At 43.6% G+C, this 16,562-nt stretch overlaps 1 protein-coding gene across 4 annotated transcripts in view; it reads right to left on the bottom strand.

Annotated features, from left to right (window-relative positions):
• The window catches only part of COL14A1 (collagen type XIV alpha 1 chain), a 699,289-nt gene that overhangs the window by 366,691 nt on the left and 316,036 nt on the right, over positions 1-16,562 (bottom strand). For all 4 annotated transcript variants that reach the window (XM_069621559.1, XM_069621558.1, XM_069621560.1 and 1 more), the window contains one exon: positions 1,343-1,469. In XM_069621559.1, the coding sequence (XP_069477660.1) occupies positions 1,343-1,469 (127 nt within the window). The remainder of the gene's footprint in view (positions 1-1,342; positions 1,470-16,562) is intronic.

The following is a 16,562-nucleotide window of genomic DNA, read 5'->3' as shown; positions in this document are numbered from 1 at the left end:
TCTAGTGCTGGCCCAGGCCTCCTCGTCATAGTTGACACAGCGGGCTGAGGTCCTTGTCCAACTACTGCCAAGGACCATTTAGCGGGCGATTTCTTGTGTTCCTCGTGTTAGAGGCCCGTTAAAGATCAATGTTGTGCCACTCCATTTCATTTGTTTTATATACAGTTCCCATGCATTTGATGCCTGGAAACAGAAGTATACATGCTCTGATGGTCTGAGGAGTGTCTGTGTCACAGGAGATGCATTCATTACCACAGAGGTCTCTGTTAACCTCAGAGTCACAGAGTCAAATCTTTCCAGTTTCCATTGAGCCTTTCATGCCATATTCATATGTTATCAACATCATTGCAGAGGATGTGATATGCCGCTAATATATTAGCATGGGCGGCTTGAGGTTGTCCTGGCAGATGGCGGTAGCCACTGGATATGTCATGCTGCAGAATTCACGTCGGCAGGGTGGATGGATAGCTGAATATGCTAAGCACTCACCTCTGACATGCATCCAGCTTGCACTTCACAAGCTGCAGACTCAGCCTTTCCTGCTTTCAAGGTTGATCCATTCCGCGCCGTTTACTTGGGTGCTATTAGTAACAGATATCACTGCAGTGTGAAGAAGCAGGCAGAACTGGCCTGGTGCCCTGCAGCACATCCTGGCGCGATTGCGGGGCATTATCAGGCGTTCAGTGGCATAAGAGGAAACACTGGCTGCACTTGGCATATGTTCATACATGCGAGACTGAGCCATACATATGACAGACATGAACCCACCGTAGATGTCATTTCAGAGACATTTGAGACTGCGCTGGGCCTATAATGGCAGCACCTGCCCATTTCCGTCTGTACATGCCATTTGGCGCGCCTACGAGGAGGATTAGGCATTTACTGATATTAGAGCACGTGCCTCTACCACACGCCTTCCACCAAGGCACGCATGCCCATGCCCAACCCTTCTGCCAGGACAGACTCTGCACGCTCCTACAGGGCCCCTTACACCTTTCATTGCACGCCTCGGATGCAGCGACTAGAATGATGAGTGGAGCACATCCCTGGCTCCCGTCCACGCAAACTGAAGCAGCCACCCTAGGCCTCACTCATACTACACACTCTCCCGCTTACAGATTCAGATATTGACTTGCAACACTGAAGGCCATGCCAACAGCGCTGCAGAGCCTCGTCAGTGGTATTTGGGCGCTATGCACATGTGAATGAATATACTAGAGCATAATGACGTCATAAGTGTTACTGTTAAGAATTAAGCATGCGCCGGTGCAGTTGCTGCCTGTTCTCTTTCATGGTTCTGAAATGTTTGGAACTGTTGATTCTGCACCCACATGTCGCTTACCTGTCGTGAAGCTGCCTGTGAGCGGCTCCGATTGGCCCTCGTCGTAGATGGAGAAAATGGCCACCGTATATTCCGTGAGCGATGCAAGTTTCTCCAAAAGGTAGGTTGAAATTTGACCCACCTCCACCTGCAAAAAAACATATGTTGCCTTTAGAGTTGTTATGTTTTATGTTGCCGTGAGACACTCATTAGATGACTGGACAGTGAGAATGCAGCATTCCTGTATGTTATGCTTATAGCTAGTATTATTATTATTATTATTATTATTATTATTATTATTATTATTATTATTATTATTATTAGCATGTTCTAAAGCCTTTTATTTAATGTAAAGGCAGTGAATGCAGCTGTAACTTATTTAGTAATTTAGCTGTGTCTATGAATCAACCTTCACAAGCCCCTTGCACTGCACAACACAGTGTAACACACTAAACTTGTGACTGGGGAGCAGCTGGATCCTTAAGAGTTAACTCCCCAGGCAGCACTGGGCAGATAGTGTCTGAAGCCGGTCTTACCCCCACACATCCTCTGGGAGAGGCTTGTGGAAGGTGGCCTGACCGCCACACATCCTCTGTGTGAGACCCGTGGAGCGTGGCATGACTGCCACACATGTTCTGTGAGAGAGCTGTGGAAGGTGGCATGACACAACACATCCTCTGTGTGAGACCTGTGGAAGGTGGCATGACCACCACACATCCTCTGTGTGAGACCTGTGCACTGTGGCATAACCGACACACATCCTCTGTGTGAGACCTGTAGAAGGTGGCCTGACCACCACACATCTCCTGTGTGAGACCTGTGGAAGGTGGCCTGACCACCACACATCTCCTGTGTGAGACCTGTGGAAGGTGGCCTGACCACCACACATCCTCTTTCTGTGTGAACTGTGGAAGGTGGCCTCACCACCACAACACATCCCCTGTGTGTGACCTGTGGAAGGTGGCCCCTCAGCCACACATCCTCTGTGTGAGACCTGTGGAAGGAGGCCTGACCGCCACACATCCTCTGTGTGAGACCTGTGGAACATGGCATGACTGCCACACATGTTCTGTGAGAGAGCTGTGGAAGGTGGCATGACACAACACATCCTCTGTGTGAGACCTGTGGAAGGTGGCATGACCACCACACATCCTCTGTGTGAGACCTGTGCACTGTGGCATAACCGACACACCTCCTCTGCGTGAGACCTGTGGAAGGAGGCCTGACTCCCACACATCCTCTGTGTGTGACTTGGTGGAAGGTGGCATGACCGCCACACATCCTCTCTGTGAGACCTGTGGAAGGTGGCCTGACCATCACACATCCTCTGTGTGAGACCTATGAAAGGTGGCCTGACAACCACACATCCTCTGTGTGTGACTTGTGGAAGGGGACATGACCGCCACACATACTCTGTGTGAGACCTGTGGAAGGTGCCTCCTCCACCACACATCCTCTGTGTGAGACCTGTGGAAGGTGGCCCCTCCACCACACATCCTCTGTGTGAGACCTGTGAAAGGTGGCCTGACAACCACACATCCTCTGTGTGAGACCTGTGCACTGTGGCATAACGGACACACATCCTCTGCGTGAGACCTGTGGAAGGTGGCCTGACCACCACACATCTCCTGTGTGAGACCTGTGGAAGGTGGCCTGACCACCACACATCTCCTGTGTGAGACCTGTGGAAGGTGGCCTGACCACCACACATCCTCTTTCTGTGTGAACTGTGGAAGGTGGCCTCACCACCACAACACATCCCCTGTGTGTGACCTGTGGAAGGTGGCCCCTCAGCCACACATCCTCTGTGTGAGACCTGTGGAAGGAGGCCTGACTGCCACACATCCTCTGTGTGAGACCTGTGGAACATGGCATGACTGCCACACATGTTCTGTGAGAGAGCTGTGGAAGGTGGCATGACACAACACATCCTCTGTGTGAGACCTGTGGAAGGTGGCATGACCACCACACATCCTCTGTGTGAGACCTGTGCACTGTGGCATAACCGACACACCTCCTCTGCGTGAGACCTGTGGAAGGAGGCCTGACTCCTACACATCCTCTGTGTGTGACTTGGTGGAAGGTGGCATGACCGCAACACATCCTCTGTGTGAGACCTGTGGAAGGTGGCCTGACCACACATGTTGTGAGGCCTGGCTACACTAGATGGCACGACAGTTAGACACTGGGAGAAGCATATTTCTCTGGGAAAAATGCAGACAGAGAAGATCATAAATGCAGACAGAGATTAGAAATCTAGACAGTGAGAGAGGGGAGGACATGACTGCCCTGATTAAGTGTGTATGCATCCCAAGGGAGAGACTTGGCCTCCAGTAGGGAGAGTGGAACCTCTTGTGGCACTTGGGATACACATATCAGAGGCCAGTAAAGACAGAAGTAGGACTGCCAGAATGACTGCCTTGGAAGTGATCGAAGGCACTCTTCTAAACGGGTAATGTCCACAGCCCTACAGAGCGGGTAATACGACCCACTCATACGTCTCTGTGATGTAAGTTCAGTTAACTGATGTTTCAAACGGATTCTAGCAATGACTCTCCCAAATGAGGGTCATAAAGGGTTTTATGGTGCAAGCATCTCACAAAGGAGATCTCAGCCATGCTATCCTATTTCCCCTGTGTGCGGTGCATAACTCACAGGGGAGGCCCTTCATTGTGGCATGGTGCAAGCCTGCACTTAGCAGATTACACTCCATGGCAGGTCCGACTCAATGCGCCTGAGGTCCATCAATTGAGTACCATTACATTGGGTAAGAATAACAGCTATTAATAAAGCACTTTGGGTATGTCTGTCATGAAGAGGTATCTAAAACATGATATTATTACTATCATAGAACGGGGCACGAGATCTCCCTAAACAGGTCGCCATCGAAAGTTGCGTGCTCTTAGGCCACGGTGGCTGTCATGAAAGACATCAGCATCAGCCTTGAGAGTATTTCCCTCAAATGTTAATATAACTAATAGTGAAAAGGCTTCTGTTTGCCAGAAAGGTGGGATCAGCCTGCAATGTTAAATGAGCTAACGTGGATCAGATAATATGAATGAGTTCGAATGAATGACTACTCAATAGACACTAGCACTTGCAGCCTGGTGACTGGTGTTTGGATTGTGCTCTATTAAATGAATGCCGAGGCATCTGTGGAATGTATGCTTCTGGAGTAAAGAATTATCCGCCATGCCCTACCCCTATCCATGCCAGCTCCTCTGCCAGCCTGCCAATCCCTTGCTTGTAACCTCATGGATGCCTCCCCTATATATAGCGATCTGTTCCTTCCCAGCTAGGACCACCTATCTATATATACCCTACACACACACACACACATACACATACAAACATTATAAAAGGGTAGCAATTTAAATACACAATTTGTGTTTCTTCACCCGCCCAATGAACTGGAACAAGTGGAGGCACTGTTACATGTCTCATGAAGCAAAATCAGATGTGGCTGATGTGGTGGGTTGGTAAGGCTAGACACAAAAGAGACTTGGGCAGCCATATGTTGTGCGGTATTCCTGTTTGAGACACAGTTAGTACTAATACCTTAATCTAAGGGGAGCACAGTGACATTTAGTTTCCCATTTCAAATATGTGTTACTGAAGTCACACATAATCACTTACACAATGAGCCATGTTTATTGCCGCTTTAGATGTCCTGTTTTCCTGTCGCCAATAGGAATCATTCTCTTCATTGGGACCTCTGTTTCTGACCAAACCCTTTATTTTGAGAAAGCACCTGCGACAAATCAACTTCCAGGGCACCAGTGGTCAAGAGATGAATATCGGTTTCTAAACCATCAATCAGCCCCACACCTCTAGTACACCAGAAGGGATCTGAACAGATTGGAACACAAGTGAATTATAAACCTCCTTGTCCAATTTTTGGTAACGTGGACGGAACGGCAGGCTTATCTCCGCAAGGTCGTGGATCTTTGGTTAGTTTCAACACAGGGAAAATACAATTATTACCCAATGATAAAAGGGACTGTCCATAGTGGGGAAGAACAGAGACAGTGAAATGTTAAGCATAGTAATGAGAGGTTGATGGGTCAACTGAGAGGTCAGGCAAATGGAGTGACCCATTTCGCAGCAACTGCTTTCTCTATGATACCTTCACTCAGCGTTCGTCTGAGCTCACACTCTATTTCTGATCTCAAGGCCGCATTAATTGTCTGTGTTTTAGCTCTGACTGGTATAGCTCCTGGATTCAACTTAATGAGGTGTACAAATCCCTTTAGGCAGCCGCTCACTTCCTCAAATATGCTTGGGTACCATTCCTTCACATCCAACTTCCTCCAATCTGCATCACTCTCCAGCACCAGCAAAAACTGAGACGGATGTTCTGGGTCTAACCTTATCCCCAAGTCCATCTGTGCCAGAGACAGAGCTGGAGGCTAAGTAGGATCTGCACTACTATACAACAGATATAGAAATATGCAGGTCTGATGGGCCTGATGTCAGCTCCATTTGCTGTGAAATCCTACTATAGGCATCGCCCATCAAAAGCCCCTCTCATGAAATCACCCGGAAGTGTCCGTTTGCACTATTACTGGAAAAGGTTGTGGTGAAAGGTAATTGTGCTGGGTCTTTATGCAGTAACCATTCCTATTAAATCACTCTCAAGAGCAAGAGTGCACTAGTGAACTCTGCTGTATATGCCTGGACTCCTTACTGCTACAGCCACTGAACCCTGGTCAACCTGCTCCATGCAGAAGACGCTTGGACAGCCATCACATTGTATGTGTGCTGTGAGGAATTCGACCATCCGCACAAGCAGTGTGCGCTCACTTGGCTTTTTGATTTTAAAAAAAATGAAACTGAATGATGTGTGTTCAACTACCGAAAATGTGCGAGGCCATTCTGCATACATTTTCTCTGAACACCGCACAAAACATATAGTCACATGTACTCTGGAAGGACACAGCCTACGGTCGCCGTCCTCCACTGTCATGTTCAGCTGGAATGTGACAGCCACAGGTACATCAAAGCATCTCAATAAGGGGGAAGGCAGACCTTCCTTCGGCCATGGGCAGCCTAATAAAAATATCAAAGGCTCCATGGATCTGTTTTCCCATAGTTTAGTTCCGCTGGTGGCAGTGCATGCTAATGAGCGATAATTGAGGCAAGCAGGTAGAAGGGGCTTGGTTGCCAGACAGACAACAGGAAAGCAGGGCTAACACCCCTTTGGTATGCAATGTGTCAACTTGAAGCTGGTTCCCACCCCTCTGTATGAAAGGTAGTGAATGGCATGGCATGTCTGGGTCCATCAGTTACGGTTGGTACCCCTGCAGGGCTGATCCCTTTCAGAGGGCAGAAGTATGTGAATTGAGGGAGACAGGAAGGCTGCTCTCATCACAATATTTAGTGGAGACCTGCACTTTCATTAAGAGTCACAGAGGGCTCAGTTAACCAGAGAGATACTTTGATCTACAACAAATAGGAAGATGGGTGGGGCATAGGTATATGTTGTCACCCCTTACCTGTCCTGTTGCAGAGCATGCTGGTCCTGACCTCATGCATAACAGAAGACTGTTGGTGGGGACCCAGGATTGGTTCACTAAGGTGGGCTTAGCCTGCCCCAATTGCTGGAGCCCTCTTGGCTTTAAAAGAGGGCTGAACCCCTCACTTAGCAGATCATCCAATGACTTTGAAAGGAGTAAGAAGGGCTCATTTGGACCTGGGCTGAAGATACAGTCTACCTTACATCTTCTGCCAATGAAGGAAGGCCAGGAGTTCCAACAGGGAAGCAAGATCCCTCCCCTAAACATCTCCCACGGAACAGAGGGAGATACCGGACTCAGAGGGCCCGTACAGCAGCTCCAAAACCGGTACCCAGCCAGCACACAGCGTGCCCTGCTAGGTTCTGCCAGCAAGCTTCCTTGTTGGGAAGTGCCGGAGAGTATCTGAACTAAGGACAAGGGAGAGTATCTGAACTAAGGACAAAGCCATTTCCTGTAAACACTCTCCTAAGCTTTGGGCTGTCCACCTATAAAGGATGACACAAGCCCTGCAAAGAAACTAGGTGGAGTGCCCCTACAGGCATCCACCAGCGCCCATCTTTTAAGGACATTTTCGAGACAGTTAAGTCCTCGAACCGCAACCGGCTGCACCAATGAATGTTGTCACGCCGCAGTCACCAGAGCGGTCCAAGACACTTCGACCGGCACTCCAGATACGCCAACCAGCACAAAGACATGATTTTTGGCCCCGAGCAGTGTTGTAGGCCAGCCTGCAGCCGTCCGTCCAGCCTGTAGGGGCAGTGGATTTGCAGGGTTTCTAGGCATAGGGACGTGTCCTACTCATAAAAGAGAGAAACGACCTCGACCACTAGCCATGAAGCAAATAACACAGGGCATTGTCATCAGCTCTGAGGAGGAGTTGGGGCATGAGGTTTGCCCTCATATGTCAGTCTCCACACAGTATTAGTATGTTAATTACCGGCCCTTCATTTCAAGTTAGTGCCATATAATACCTCTGTACCATGTTTAAAAACGCTTTTCCCTTCTTTAATTGGCCAAAAACCTTATGTGCAAAGGAACTTGTTATGCAATTTGAGAAAAAAACAATAATGGTATTTTGGCCCGATGGGGGAAGTGCACAGCACATTCCTTATTCTCAAAGGGAAGCAACTTGGGGAGTGCTCCCCTGCAGTTTCTTTCCCTGTGTATGTTCTCTCATGAGGCAGTGCAGGTGTCAGGGAATTCACAAAGCAAAGAATGGCCCTTCCAGACTCTTGCCTTCCCTGCCGGTGAGGGAATAGGGGTGGGCATGTGCATCCCTTACACCTGGGCGAGGGGCTGCCACAGCCCTGCAACCTCCTGGAAGCAAGGTGCCAACACACGTCGTGGGAGGAGGGCACACAGTCGACGCTCGGATATGCAATGTTACCTGCTCAGCAAGGTCACACACTGAGCACAGCCCCAGGGACGTCATTTAGGGGTCGCCAGAGGTCGCAACTGCGACCTCTGAGGTCTCCTTTGCGACCTCTGTGGTCTCCCTTGCGACCTCTAAAAAACCTTTTAAAAACATTCTTGTTTTCTTTTTTTGTAAAGCAAGCTCCTGGGCTGTGACCAGCACCATGCGGCTCTTTACTTCTAGAGTGGCTGGCTTTCTTGTTCAGGAACCTTAAAAAAAAAGAAAAATAAGAACAGGAGTGCCACAAGTCTTTCAGCACTGACCCTAAATAAGAAAGAATAGGAATACCAAATAATGTGTATTTCTGGAATTCTATACAATAATTGCTAGACTCATTAAAGGTTTATTTCAGGCACACTTCCGGGGTGAGTCACTGATTTAGTCTGTTCTTAAAGGCCTCAACTCAGCCTTTCATCCTTCTGGAGGTCGATAAATGAGTACCAACACAGGTTGGGTGATATTGGGTGTATATTTTTTTCTATATAAGGCGCTTAGGCGTAAGTGCTATATAATAACACATCATTATCATTTGGTCATGGACGTCTGCTTGCATTCACAGTAATTTGGTAATATGGGCCTGTACACACTGATCTTAACGATACATATGGCAATCCATTCTTGTATGAAATGTACATCACATTATAGTGATATCGTGACCATATTTTTTTCGTAGTGTACAATGCTATGTGATGCCACTTCCTGTTTTGTCAACGGGTGAAAGGTCGTGTTCCATTGCTTCCTGCGATATCACTTTGGGGTGGGGTCAAATGACATCACTTCCTGTGATGGAGAAAAAGAGACCGAGGCAAAAGTGCCTTCGGTGTGGGCCGCACACCCTTGATTCCCACTAAGGGTTAATCGATTTCTTTTGTGATCGTTATTCAGTTAATAAAATCCAACTTCAATCGTAATTCACAGATGTGTATATTTTTTAATTTTTCAATTGCTGTGTTTATAAAGCTCATAAAAAATTGTGCTTAATTGGTTAAACTTCACCAAAAAAGCTAATTATCTCAATTGAGGCAAAACAGAAAACCCATCTGGCTAATGCATTTCGGATTGTATCCTTCGTCAGAGCCAGGTTAGTACTACACACATAATAATGCATTATATGTAGATTTAGAAGGTTTACAATGTTTAAATTAATAATTGTTCCATACATCATGTGTAACAACCAGATATTCAAGAATTAATAACCAAAACAATCATAATAAACAAAACAATCATGATAAACAAACAGGGCGCCCACAAGGACAAACAAATATTTAACAAAAAAGTGAGATGGGAGAGAGGAGAAAAAACAAACAAGTAAGCATACATGATTGTAGACAGTAAAAATACAATATTTGCACAGATAATGATATTGCTCTATAATTCAAACAATTAATGGGACTAATCAACTGCGTACTAAAATTGCCGATTAAGCCTTTTTGGTGACTATGGTGCTTAGAGGTAAAGTTAGGCGGCGTGTGCTTATTGTGCCAGAGTGTTGATTGTCGTGCTATATTGTGTGAGAATACCTGTGGCTAGTTGAACATTTCACTAACCTGTGTATCAGTATGCAACCCACGCGTGCTGTCCACGTGTGGTGTTTCTCTATGAAGCACTGCCTAGTGTGGGGAGAACAAATGTGTTATCTCCTCCGAGTAATTAGCTGCTATTGATCTATACGCGATCTTACTTCGCGTCGCTTTGTGCAAAGGTATGGCTTACCTGGAGCACTCTGAGCTACGTCTTGCTCGATCAACTCCGAACAGCGTCTGAGACTCGCGGTTCGTGTCGTTGCCCTGGGCAACGTTATGTAAACAAAATGGCCGCTTGTGTATAACCAAGTCGGCCATATTGGTAGAGGCAATACTGGGACATAAGTGGCATAGAGTGTGAAATATAAATGGCAAATGTAAGGGATGTGAATGTTAGGATATTAATTGCACATGTAAGAATATTAAAGCTTCATGATATCTGTGTATTTAAGTTGTACCTCTAGCACATGTATGTTCTGATAGTATCGTCGTGTACCTCATGGCTAATTGGCTAATTGGCCATTAATGTAAGGTCATATAGCGTAAAGATATACTGTCTAGTATACATCAACAAAGGAAAATACAAACTAATAAATAATAAATGTTTACAACAAATGGTTATAGCAGAAAGCAACAGTGTTTTCAAATCGAGTAGTGATTTATACTTATTGCATGAGCATGAGACAATTTAGCATGTTCATTATTGATATTGCACGGTGAACAAATAGTGACATCATTACAAAAAGCAGTTGAGATCAAATTCCTCGTTGAGCCCTCGTGGTGCCAAGGAATCGAGACGATCTATCCAATAGGCTTCTCTTTGTTGCCTTCTTTTTTTCAAATCAGCATATATGCTTGTCATTTCCAGGGTTTCCAAAATTTGGAACTTGACTTGAGAGATATTATGTTGCTTTGCATTAAAGTGTCTTGCTACGGCTGAATTGATGTTCTTATTGCGTATACATGATTTATGTTCATTCATCCGAATTCTCAGTTTACGCCCTGTTTCACCTACATAGTAAAGTCCACATGGGCAACGTATGCAGTAAATGCAGTTCTCGGTATTGCAGGTGCCATAGCTTTTTATCATGATCTTTTCTCCCGTGTATGGATGGGGAACCACTCCTCCTTTAATAATGTTATTGCAATTACTGCAATTTAAACATGGAAATGTTCCCGTCTTTTTTGGTTTGATCCTTTTGGTTCTGGTATCTCTTGTGTTAACTAGATAATCCCTAAGGTTGCTGGATCTTTGATAAGCAAACGTTGGGGTCTCTAAGAAGAGATTCTTAGTTCTTTCGTCATTTTTAAGTATTGTCCAATGTTTATTTATACATCTTTTGATCTGCATACTTTGGGATGAATATTTAGACACATATACAAGTGATGGGGATTGCTTTTTGTCCTTTGGTGCTAGAGTGCTGGTTCTTGTTATTTTTTGTACCTTTTCTTTTGCTGTCTGTAGATCTTCATTCGGGTATCCCCTATCTTTAAGTTTTTTGCTTAGTTTTTCAAGTTCTTGTTCGTACTCTCTGTCATCACTGATAATTCTTTTTAATCGCAACATTTGACCATAAGGTAAATTCCTCAGAGTGTTTTGTGGATGGAAACTCATACGGTGTAATAGATTGTTCCTGTCTGTAGGTTTTGTAAACAAAGAGGTAGTGATTTGTTGGTTGTTTACGTTCACCAGGATATCCAGATAATGGATTCCTGGATTGCCAATTTCTGAGGTGAACTGAATACGCGGGTCTATATTGTTGATATAACTTGTAAACTCATTAAGTTCTTCTCTTGTGCCTTGCCAAATACCGAATATATCATCTATATAACGCACCCATGTTTTCAATTTGTTCTGCCATTCAGGTTTTTGCAAGATATGGGTCGTCTCGAATTGGTACATAAACGCATTAGCGTAAGCTGGTGCCATTGTTGCTCCCATGGCTGTTCCGGAAGTTTGGATGTAAAATTCATTCTTATATTCGAAATATGAATTCATTGCGATAAAAGAGAGTAGTGATAAGATGAATTCTTTCACTGCTCCTATATCGTTCTCCTGTAACAGGAGCCACTCTACCGCTTCCTGTCCCAAGTCATGTGGAATGCTTGTGTAGAGGTTAACCACATCTATGGTGAAAAATATGTCGTTCTCTGTAAGTTGGACTCCTTCTATGATGTTCAGAAAGTGTGTACTGTCTTTCACATACGTGGATGTCTTCTGTATTAAAGGGTTCAAAAAATAGTCTATGTATGTTCCTAGTGGTTGTAAAATCCCTCCTGTGGCTGCTACTATCGGTCTTCCAGGTGGATTATTAAGACTTTTATGGATTTTAGGCAGCAAGTAAAAATGAGGAATGTTTGGTTTTAAGTTCAATAGAAAGGCCTTTGTCTTATGTGTTATCATCTCTCTTTCTTCTGCTTTTGTAAGAAGTTCATCTAGATCTTTTAATATTCCCATAGTCGGGTCGTGATCTATTTTGGCATAAACATTATGATTGTCCAGTTGTCTTTTACATTCATTTTCGTAATCTGAGGTGTTTAATAATACCAATGCACCCCCTTTATCTGCTGGTCTAATAGTTATTTTTTCATCAGAGTATAGGTTCTGAACAATTGACATTTCCCCTCTGCTGAGGTTTCTGTTCTTTGTTATTCCATATTTGATCTTTTTAAGATCTGTTATAACCATTTTTTCAAAAATGTCGATTGCTGGTACATTAATTGGAGGAGAGAAGGTACTTTTTGGTTTAAATTCTACTAATTCTGATGGTTCTGGAGAAGAATTAGTATTTTCCAATTCCGCAAAGAAAACTTTGAGTTTGAGCTTTCTAGTCAATTTGTGAAGCTCTACCTTAGTGTTGAATAAATTGGTATTATAAGTCGGTACAAATTTCAAACCTTTCTGTAACACCTCTTCTTCCTGTTTAGTTAGTATTCTGTTTGAAATGTTGACCACTAGGTTGCTCGTGCTTGAAATCTTGTTTGGACTCCGGTGCCCCTTCCTCTTGCCCCTCCTCGTTCGTTTCTTCCTTCTCGGTTGTCTAAAAAAGACGTTTGTCGTGATGTTGATGCGCTGGTACTCGGGGTAGTTCTGTTATGACCACTGTCTCCTTCCGCTCTTTGTTGTTGAGGTTGTGCAGTCTGTTCGTCTCTGTTAGAATCTGTGTCTGTGTCTGAACTGCTGTTTTCTGAGTTCCGGTTGGGATTGTGTGGCCTCTGAGGTTGATTTTGAAATCTGTCCGCCCACGTATAAACTATAAACTTCGTAATCAACCTCAGAGGCCACACAATCCCAACCGGAACTCAGAAAACAGCAGTTCAGACACAGATTCTAACAGAGACGAACAGACTGCACAACCTCAACAACAAAGAGCGGAAGGAGACAGTGGTCATAACAGAACTACCCCGAGTACCAGCGCATCAACATCACGACAAACGTCTTTTTTAGACAACCGAGAAGGAAGAAACGAACGAGGAGGGGCAAGAGGAAGGGGCACCGGAGTCCAAACAAGATTTCAAGCACGAGCAACCTAGTGGTCAACATTTCAAACAGAATACTAACTAAACAGGAAGAAGAGGTGTTACAGAAAGGTTTGAAATTTGTACCGACTTATAATACCAATTTATTCAACACTAAGGTAGAGCTTCACAAATTGACTAGAAAGCTCAAACTCAAAGTTTTCTTTGCGGAATTGGAAAATACTAATTCTTCTCCAGAACCATCAGAATTAGTAGAATTTAAACCAAAAAGTACCTTCTCTCCTCCAATTAATGTACCAGCAATCGACATTTTTGAAAAAATGGTTATAACAGATCTTAAAAAGATCAAATATGGAATAACAAAGAACAGAAACCTCAGCAGAGGGGAAATGTCAATTGTTCAGAACCTATACTCTGATGAAAAAATAACTATTAGACCAGCAGATAAAGGGGGTGCATTGGTATTATTAAACACCTCAGATTACGAAAATGAATGTAAAAGACAACTGGACAATCATAATGTTTATGCCAAAATAGATCACGACCCGACTATGGGAATATTAAAAGATCTAGATGAACTTCTTACAAAAGCAGAAGAAAGAGAGATGATAACACATAAGACAAAGGCCTTTCTATTGAACTTAAAACCAAACATTCCTCATTTTTACTTGCTGCCTAAAATCCATAAAAGTCTTAATAATCCACCTGGAAGACCGATAGTAGCAGCCACAGGAGGGATTTTACAACCACTAGGAACATACATAGACTATTTTTTGAACCCTTTAATACAGAAGACATCCACGTATGTGAAAGACAGTACACACTTTCTGAACATCATAGAAGGAGTCCAACTTACAGAGAACGACATATTTTTCACCATAGATGTGGTTAACCTCTACACAAGCATTCCACATGACTTGGGACAGGAAGCGGTAGAGTGGCTCCTGTTACAGGAGAACGATATAGGAGCAGTGAAAGAATTCATCTTATCACTACTCTCTTTTATCGCAATGAATTCATATTTCGAATATAAGAATGAATTTTACATCCAAACTTCCGGAACAGCCATGGGAGCAACAATGGCACCAGCTTACGCTAATGCGTTTATGTACCAATTCGAGACGACCCATATCTTGCAAAAACCTGAATGGCAGAACAAATTGAAAACATGGGTGCGTTATATAGATGATATATTCGGTATTTGGCAAGGCACAAGAGAAGAACTTAATGAGTTTACAAGTTATATCAACAATATAGACCCGCGTATTCAGTTCACCTCAGAAATTGGCAATCCAGGAATCCATTATCTGGATATCCTGGTGAACGTAAACAACCAACAAATCACTACCTCTTTGTTTACAAAACCTACAGACAGGAACAATCTATTACACCGTATGAGTTTCCATCCACAAAACACTCTGAGGAATTTACCTTATGGTCAAATGTTGCGATTAAAAAGAATTATCAGTGATGACAGAGAGTACGAACAAGAACTTGAAAAACTAAGCAAAAAACTTAAAGATAGGGGATACCCGAATGAAGATCTACAGACAGCAAAAGAAAAGGTACAAAAAATAACAAGAACCAGCACTCTAGCACCAAAGGACAAAAAGCAATCCCCATCACTTGTATATGTGTCTAAATATTCATCCCAAAGTATGCAGATCAAAAGATGTATAAATAAAAATTGGACAATACTTAAAAATGACGAAAGAACTAAGAATCTCTTCTTAGAGATCCCAACGTTTGCTTATCAAAGATCCAGCAACCTTAGGGATTATCTAGTTAACACAAGAGATACCAGAACCAAAAGGATCAAACCAAAAAAGACGGGAACATTTCCATGTTTAAATTGCAGTAATTGCAATAACATTATTAAAGGAGGAGTGGTTCCCCATCCATACACGGGAGAAAAGATCATGATAAAAAGCTATGGCACCTGCAATACCGAGAACTGCATTTACTGCATACGTTGCCCATGTGGACTTTACTATGTAGGTGAAACAGGGCGTAAACTGAGAATTCGGATGAATGAACATAAATCATGTATACGCAATAAGAACATCAATTCAGCCGTAGCAAGACACTTTAATGCAAAGCAACATAATATCTCTCAAGTCAAGTTCCAAATTTTGGAAACCCTGGAAATGACAAGCATATATGCTGATTTGAAAAAAAGAAGGCAACAAAGAGAAGCCTATTGGATAGATCGTCTCGATTCCTTGGCACCACGAGGGCTCAACGAGGAATTTGATCTCAACTGCTTTTTGTAATGATGTCACTATTTGTTCACCGTGCAATATCAATAATGAACATGCTAAATTGTCTCATGCTCATGCAATAAGTATAAATCACTACTCGATTTGAAAACACTGTTGCTTTCTGCTATAACCATTTGTTGTAAACATTTATTATTTATTAGTTTGTATTTTCCTTTGTTGATGTATACTAGACAGTATATCTTTACGCTATATGACCTTACATTAATGGCCAATTAGCCAATTAGCCATGAGGCACACGACGATACTATCAGAACATACATGTGCTAGAGGTACAACTTAAATACACAGATATCATGAAGCTTTAATATTCTTACATGTGCAATTAATATCCTAACATTCACATCCCTTACATTTGCCATTTATATTTCACACTCTATGCCACTTATGTCCCAGTATTGCCTCTACCAATATGGCCGACTTGGTTATACACAAGCGGCCATTTTGTTTACATAACGTTGCCCAGGGCAACGACACGAACCGCGAGTCTCAGACGCTGTTCGGAGTTGATCGAGCAAGACGTAGCTCAGAGTGCTCCAGGTAAGCCATACCTTTGCACAAAGCGACGCGAAGTAAGATCGCGTATAGATCAATAGCAGCTAATTACTCGGAGGAGATAACACATTTGTTCTCCCCACACTAGGCAGTGCTTCATAGAGAAACACTACACGCGGACAGCACGCGTGGGTTGCATACTGATACACAGGTTAGTGAAATGTTCAACTAGCCACAGGTATTCTCACACAATATAGCACGACAATCAACACTCTGGCACAATAAGCACACGCCGCCTAACTTTACCTCTAAGCACCATAGTCACCAAAAAGGCTTAATCGGCAATTTTAGTACGCAGTTGATTAGTCCCATTAATTGTTTGAATTATAGAGCAATATCATTATCTGTGCAAATATTGTATTTTTACTGTCTACAATCATGTATGCTTACTTGTTTGTTTTTTCTCCTCTCTCCCATCTCACTTTTTTGTTAAATATTTGTTTGTCCTTGTGGGCGCCCTGTTTGTTTATCATG

Source organism: Ambystoma mexicanum, chromosome 5q, assembly GCF_040938575.1.
Source record: "Ambystoma mexicanum isolate Mex_15411 chromosome 5q, UKY_AmexF1_1, whole genome shotgun sequence".
Lineage (NCBI taxonomy): Eukaryota > Metazoa > Chordata > Amphibia > Caudata > Ambystomatidae > Ambystoma > Ambystoma mexicanum.
This window is presented reverse-complemented; position numbering and strand designations above follow the sequence as displayed.